The sequence below is a fragment of the Epinephelus fuscoguttatus genome, linkage group LG19, assembly GCF_011397635.1.
Source record: "Epinephelus fuscoguttatus linkage group LG19, E.fuscoguttatus.final_Chr_v1".
NCBI lineage: Eukaryota > Metazoa > Chordata > Actinopteri > Perciformes > Serranidae > Epinephelus > Epinephelus fuscoguttatus.
This window is the reverse complement of record NC_064770.1, coordinates 30,761,392-30,768,698: the sequence shown is the minus strand read 5'-3', so window position 1 is coordinate 30,768,698 and position 7,307 is coordinate 30,761,392. Positions and strand designations below refer to the sequence as shown.

The 7,307-nt window shown below is 44.5% G+C and overlaps 1 protein-coding gene across 1 annotated transcript in view; it reads right to left on the bottom strand.

The window, feature by feature from the left end:
- Window positions 1-3,151: 3,151 nt before the first annotated feature.
- Window positions 3,152-7,307, bottom strand: part of grin2aa (glutamate receptor, ionotropic, N-methyl D-aspartate 2A, a) — a 248,795-nt gene continuing 244,639 nt past the window's right edge. The window contains exon 15 of the mRNA XM_049561003.1: window positions 3,152-7,023. Within this exon, the coding sequence (XP_049416960.1) occupies window positions 5,056-7,023 (1,968 nt within the window). The 3' untranslated portion in view covers window positions 3,152-5,055. The remainder of the gene's footprint in view (window positions 7,024-7,307) is intronic.

The following is a 7,307-nucleotide window of genomic DNA, read 5'->3' as shown; positions in this document are numbered from 1 at the left end:
ACGTTTGGGTCAGTGCACCTGGGTTCCTTAACACAGTGGTTCTCAAACTTTTTCTGTCATGCCCCCTCTTAGAAGCTGAAAAAAGTTCATGCCCCTCCCACCCTCAATTTATTATCAGTCATTAACAATAAGTGCGAGCAACTAACAAAATGGGATCCATGTTGACTTTTAGTAAAATAAAGGTCAACATAACAGCACCAGCAAACACTGTTTATTCTCCCTACATGAACTGACTTTGTTTGGGAGCGTATCTATGTTTCCAGGGTTCTATGTTCCCCACTTAACCCTGCAAAAAAGGTTCTATGTTTCCTGAGTGCTATGTTTCCCGCTCAACCAAGTGGGAAACATAGAACCCTTTTTGTGTAAGTGGGGAACATAGAAGCTTTTTTGCAGGGTTAAGTGGGAAACACAGAACACGGAACTTGAACATGGTGTCCCAGATCGTCAACAACCAACACACCCAGGGTACCTTCACGTCATTCTAGACATGGAATCACCAAACGTTGATATGTGACGCGGTCGGAGTGAGAACGTGTTGGTTTGTTTGACCCATCCACCATCCCTCCCTCTTTCCCCCATTTGAACAATAGGCAGACTTTCTCATTTCTTATACTACTTCTGTTGCTCTGAGCGTCAAATATTGCCGTGGATGGGTTTACTGGAGTTAGTCGAAAGCTTGCATCTCATACAGATGCATCACACCGAGGGGTGTAAATACCAAAGCATTGGAATTTGTTGACCTGGAATAAGAATGGTGCTGTATAGAGGTAGGATTTGATGACATGTAAGCAGTAGGCCTTCTGATCTTCATGATAAAAATCCCATCTCTCCTACTGAATGTGCTCTTCAGCTACAAAATAAATAAATAAATGGAGTCAATAAAAAAATCAGCCAGCACTTTTTCTCATTACCTGTGAAATAATCCGTCAGCATCAACTGACAAAAGCGATTACCTTCTTATAATGTGAGGCAGACACGGAGCCTGGCGTGTATATTGTGAATTTTGACAGGACAGCAAACCTTGTGAATGGTGAAGTTTTATTCTAGTCGCTCTACAGAGAGAGAGAGGGAGAGAGAAAGAGAGAGATAGAAAGAGAGAGAGAGAGAAACAGTGCCACTGTACAGAAGAGCTCCTGTGAAATTCACACAAAAAATATTGTTTTTACTCTTTATCATTTATAATTCTCCATGATGATGTATTCCAGTATGAATTTACAAGCGATGTATACAGGTGTCATTTCTAAATATATTCAAAATAGTTCCTTAAAAGTCTTTGAGGAAGTATTAGTTTAAAAAAAAGCTCTATTCTTACAGCAAACCATAAAGAAAGAGGTCTCGTATCTTTGGAGGGATAGCAGACTCAAAGTGGAGGGTTGCTTTTTTTCTTTTATCTTCTTTACAGTTGAAGTCCTGACTACACATGAAGGAGAGGGAAGAGAGAAGCAGAGCTGGTGATACAGTAATTCTCACCTGCCATTGGAGGAAGAGCAAGGATGTCCCGCCATACTGAACCAAGCCCTGACCCCTGATCTGTGACCCCATTGGGGCAAAACGTGGCCTGATAATGACCCCGTCAGCCAATGAGGAAGTTGCACTAGGGTCAGGTCCTCGCCGTCTCCCCCAAAACAGCAGCAGCATCTTCATCGTGTTAAACATAGATAATTTTTTTCTCTCATATATGTATATACTCACACCTGGTTACAACGCATTAGTGATCATAACATCATAACAAAAATAACAAACAAACGGAAAAAAAAAATCAACATAAAACATTAAAATTGTTACATCTGGGGTTGCATGCCATCACCTCATTATTTATCATTAAATGTAATTAAAATACATTTTTGTCATTAAAAAGAGCAGGGTTGTCATCACAAGGGTGTGTCTGAGTGTGTGTGTGTGTTCGTGTGTGTGTGTGTCTGTGTGTGTTTGAACATAAAACATCATCAGTTTACATGACAGTTCTGTAAAAGTAGAACAAATAGAACAAATCATCATGAGTTCATAAAAACGCGAGGGTGCTGTTTGATATTTTTTACATGTGCATATTGTTCACTTGTCAGCTCACGCAAGCAGCATGTGGCGATAAATATGATAATAATAATAAATATGCAGAAAAAGATGCAAAAAAAGACAAATGTTGCTCATCAGTCAACATTGGGGAAGCTGATTGGGAAGCAAGGAGAGGTTCACTGCAGTATTCCAAGAGTAGAAAAGGGCGATATGAGCGTGGTTGTTAGAGATGGAGCTTCAATTGAAACACAGTGGCTAACGCAGTCGACTGCCGTTAAAAACCATGGAGAGAAAAGAGAGAGATTCCTGTTTGTGTGTTCCATATAAGGGTAGCTTTTCAGATTTTTGGACGTTTAAGTAACATCCTCCATTCTGTTACGAGCGCTCAGGCGTGGAGCGGCACACAACACACACACCCTCACGATCTAAGCCCCCTACCCACATCCCACCTTCTCTTCCTCTTCTTCTCTCTTTACTTGGGTTGCATGAGCTCGGGCAAAGAGCCGAACTGGAAGACCTAGGACTGGTAAACATCAAAAGGAGAAAAGTTTGATTCTGCTTTGCGGCCGATAGAAATCACGTCGTCGTTTTTCCTTTTTTTTTTTTTTTTTTCTTTATACATTTTATTTTCTACAAAAAAATCTGCGCCGCATCCTGTTCTGTTGCTACGGTTGAAGCTCCCTCAAAACGCACAGAATCATCCTGAGGTATTTTATTTGATACAATTTGGCTTTGTGAATCCAATCGATCAAGCAAATCAATCAATCAGTTAAGATGGTTACATGATTTCTTTTCTTTCTGTACAATTTGTACAGCGTAATGCTACAAAAGAAGAAACAACAACAAAAAAAAGTTTTTGTGGGGCACGCGTGGAAGAATGTGCATGTGCAAGTCTTTTCTGCTAACTGTTATCAAAAAAGAACAAACAAACAAATACATAAACAATCAGTTTAGGAACCAAATGTTCTGGTTAAGACTTCAAGCTTACCCGAGTTCTGCCATGCACGCACACAACTTACTCCACACTAATATGGATACATGATTGATGAGCACATAACAGTGGAGCCTCCTCAGCTCCGACCCTCTCCATCTGGCCCCACCCACCCCATCCCACATCCCACCCAAACAACACCATGAAGGTAAACAAGAGATCCATCTCAGGTAGTCTTCAGATCCTCAAGAGCCCTGGTTGAGTGAGAATCAACAATAACTGATGATCAATAGTTGTTAACCCAATCCCCAGTTTGACTGCAGCGGTGAGATACCATATAGCATTGCTACTGCTGTACCTACCAACCAACCAAAGTTCAGTTTTACACAAACTTAAAGAAATCAAGTGAAGTTCTACAGCTAGCCAACACTCTAGTGATGTGTCATGTTGATCGAGAAAAGGGAAGAAGGAGGGAGGGAAGAAGGAAGGAATCATCAGTGTTTTTTTAATAGCTAATACCCTGTTTCAGTGGCAGGGAGGTCAAAAGACAAATCAGCGCCCACCCCCTCCCGAACTCATACAAGGTGGCGGTGGACACAGTTGCCATTTCATCCTTTTCTCCCTTGTTTTTATCCTCTTTTCTCTCTTCCCTTCCACTATTTTCTCGCTCTTTTGCAGCAGGAGCCACAGCATGACACTGATTTACTAAGCACAAAAGTCAAGGATAAAGGTTTTCGATTGTACAAGTATCCATCCACCATATCTGGCAAAGACACAGTCCCTTTTCAAAAAACATGTAAAATATGTGTCTGAGAGTGTATTCGTGTGTATTTTGTCTTCTCCGACACAGAAAGAAATCAACACATGCAAAATAATCTACTACTCTTGATGGTATTTTTCAGAAAGCTATGCTTTTTTTAAAAGCAAATGTGGGAGAGAGGTTTTTTTTTTTTTAAACTAATGGCTATTGTGCTACCAAATAAGCAAACACTAAAATCCTACATAGGGGGATCCGGATGCCAGAATCCCTAATAAATCTTATAGTTTAATAGAATAAAAAAGCAATAATTTGCAATTATTTTTTCTATGTGCAGAGCCGTAAATGAAATGCCCATCAATTGCCTCAGGTTTTCCCTGCTCGTGTGTCCTTTTCTATCAGTCATTTTGTCAGTTTGTCTTTTTTATCTGTCAGTCTGTAAACATTATTCATTGATAGCACCTACTTTACTCTCAGCTTCTTATCTCTATCATGTGCCTTAGCATGAGCTTCACACGTAAAACCAAATTCTGACCGAGCACACCGATAACTTAGTGCCAAAATCTACTGGAGGCTCAGCTCTGTGCCATTTAGCCGCCCATCTCCTTTCTCCCTCTCTCTCCTCTGGCACTGCCAGGTGTCTCGGTGGCCATATTTGTCAGAGTAACAAGCAGCAGACCGTTGGACTAGCTCACTGTGACGCCTCTGCCCTCCTGGGATGCCTCCATGTCTGGCTGCGACATCAAACGTGCCCATCTGGTCTCTCTGTCAGGCCTCTTCTCCTCAACTAGCGAGCTGCAAGCTTGACAGTGGAGGTGGAAAGGAAAAAAGAGGGGAGGAGGAGGGGTTGAAATGGAGGTTATCTCCTCTCCCTCTCCCTCTGATTCCCCTCGCATATAATTTCTCCTATCCTCCTCACCACTTTCTCACAAATCACAAATCAACTGCCTGCTTCCAAACAACGCCTGCAGGAGTCCTCCTTTAGTGTAACTTAGGCCTTCTCTGTCCCACTAATGGGACTACACCATTTCCTAAACCTTTTTCAAACCTGCGGGGTTAATGATTCCCCTCCCCTTTACACCAGGATACCTTATGGCAGCGCGCCGGCCATGCAGCCAAATCACTGGTACATGGCAGAGAATGGACAAAAATAGTGATATCATCTGCAAAGAGAGTAGTAGTAGTAGTAGTACCGTCATACCCAAGTGGGCACGAGTTCTTTTGGATTACAATGTCGAAGAGAAGAAGAAAAAGTGTGGCTATGGCATCCCTTGGTGGATAACATAGTTGATAAATTATAATACAAACCCAGAGAGGAGTTAAAGAGGAGAGAACACATTATTTCTTATGTCAACTAAACATCTGACTCCAGACTGGGGATTTTTTTATACACCCGTCTATTGCTGAACTGGGCTGAGTTTAGGACGCCACGTGGGGCTGGGTATGCACTAGTCTTATTGGCTGAGTAAGGCATCACATGCTCTTTATTGTACATGTCATTGGCTATCCGCCCGTCCCGTGAGCAGTATGAAGTGGTGGATTTAACGGAAGAGCGGAGATTGTTCGCATCGTTGCGTGTTTTGACTTGGGGCGCTCCGAGGACCGCTGCAGGCGAGGCCACCGCCAGCTGTTTGTAAATATCAGAGGAGCTACGCCCATGGACCAGTCTGCTGCTGGTGTCGTCCCTCAGCGAGTGGCTGAGGAAAGGGTTATCCGAGCCATGGGCCGGGTACAGGGACTTGCTCCTCTTGCTCTCCTCCAGGTTGTGGTTAAACAGCATTGATTTGGACCCAGTGCCAAACAGTCTGCCGGAGTAGGGGCGCATGCCGAAGAGGTTGGCATAGTGCGAGTCAGATGCGGAGTCCAAGAAGCGATCCTTCTCTTTGAGGCTGACGCTGCGCGCCGGTCGGCCCAGGTCTACATCCTTGGGCTTTTCTAGCATGATGTTGTCAAAGGAGTGCTGACGACTCAGCCTCAAGCGATTTCTCTTTTGAACATGCGGCCCATCCGTCTGTGGCCAATACAGACCAAACATTTCGTCTGGTTGCTGCTGCTGTTGGTGGTGCATGGTAGGACTGACCAGGGGGTCTGCAAGGAGCTGGTCCTCACTAATGTCATACAGATTGGCCGTGTGGAGGCATGCTTCACACCGATTATAGGGTGAGCGTGTGGCAGAAGCTGTAGCGGATGCAGCAGCAGTGTACGTCCCCCCTGGTGGGTAGCTAGCGGTCACTTTGGACAAGCAGGAACGGCAGTGTGTCTGTTTGTAGCGATCAATGGATTCATGTGGGGACAGAGCAATGTTTTTCTCTTTCAGGCTGTAGTGTTTAGAGTAAGTTGGGTCTGGTAGAAGATCTGAGTCAGTGTGATGCAAAGGCGAGGAGTTCAGATGAATGATGGGCTGCTCACACTTCCTGTAGTTGTCACTGTGGTCAGAATAGATCTCGGGATAATCCAAATCGTCGGCAGCAAGGCCGCGACTCTCGCGGTAGTGAACGGGGTCTGAGTGCAGGCTCAGCTCTCGGTCTGAGTCAATGGTGTAAATTTTCTCTCCTCCTCCTCCTCCTCTCCCGGTTTGGTTGGTTCCTCCGCTGACCTGCTTAGTCTTTAAGTAGGACAGCTCCACCTCACTGCAGTCCCTTGGGTATTTTGACGTCACCGATCTTTTTTTTAAGTTGTCCTTGGGCTTCAGGTGCTTGTTGTTTTCTGGGTCCTTGTAAGAGGCTGCCCTGCTGGAACAGTCAGAGATGTCAGAGTGGGCTGTGTCCTCAGGGAGGTAGCGCTGGGTCTTCATGGACATTCGCGGGTCTGGCATCAGCATGTCAGGCATCGGAGGGGGCCCGGGAGGCACCGAACGAAGCGTGTCCACTGACTTCTTCCACAGGGTCCGCGGCGGCTTGGCGTTGGTCTGGACTGAGTCAGCACTCACTGCCACCTCCACTGTGTTGGGATTGGCATCATTCAGGGTCAGAGGATGCTGCCCTCCCTGGAAGATGTAGTTGTTAAGGTGGTCTTTGTGGCGGTTAGCAAGATAAGACTGCAGGTCTCCGGTGTCCCCGTAAATCATATCTTTGGGAGCATAGCTTCGGTTGTCAGCATAGATGAAGTTACCCTTCTCCGCCATCATGTCCATGATCATGGGACCAGCTGAGTGCATGAACTCACGTTTGGGGGAGTTCATGTGAGAGCCGCCCAGGTTAGACATGTTGGTCATCTGTTTGGCTGATTTAATGAGCTTCAGCATTTTGTCTTGGGGGCTAAAGTCCAGATCTGACTTTTTCTTCATGTCAATGTGGACTCCATGAATGCAACTCCAGATTCCCTGCATAGGGAGGTATGGATAAATAAAAAAATTGGAATGGACGAGGAAAAGCCAAATAAAAATTGTGGAAGGGCAACAGGGGAAAATGGGAGGGATAAAATGGAGGAGAGAATTGGGATTGAGAATGAAATGAAGAGAGACAAACAGAATAATTATTACTTATCTACTCTGGCCAAACATATTTGTGCTCTGTGTGTTTTATTGAATTTGTTAAATTTGTATGTGACTCAGCAAATCACAATACACTCAACCAACACAGTCTTTTATCACCATAACACAAACTT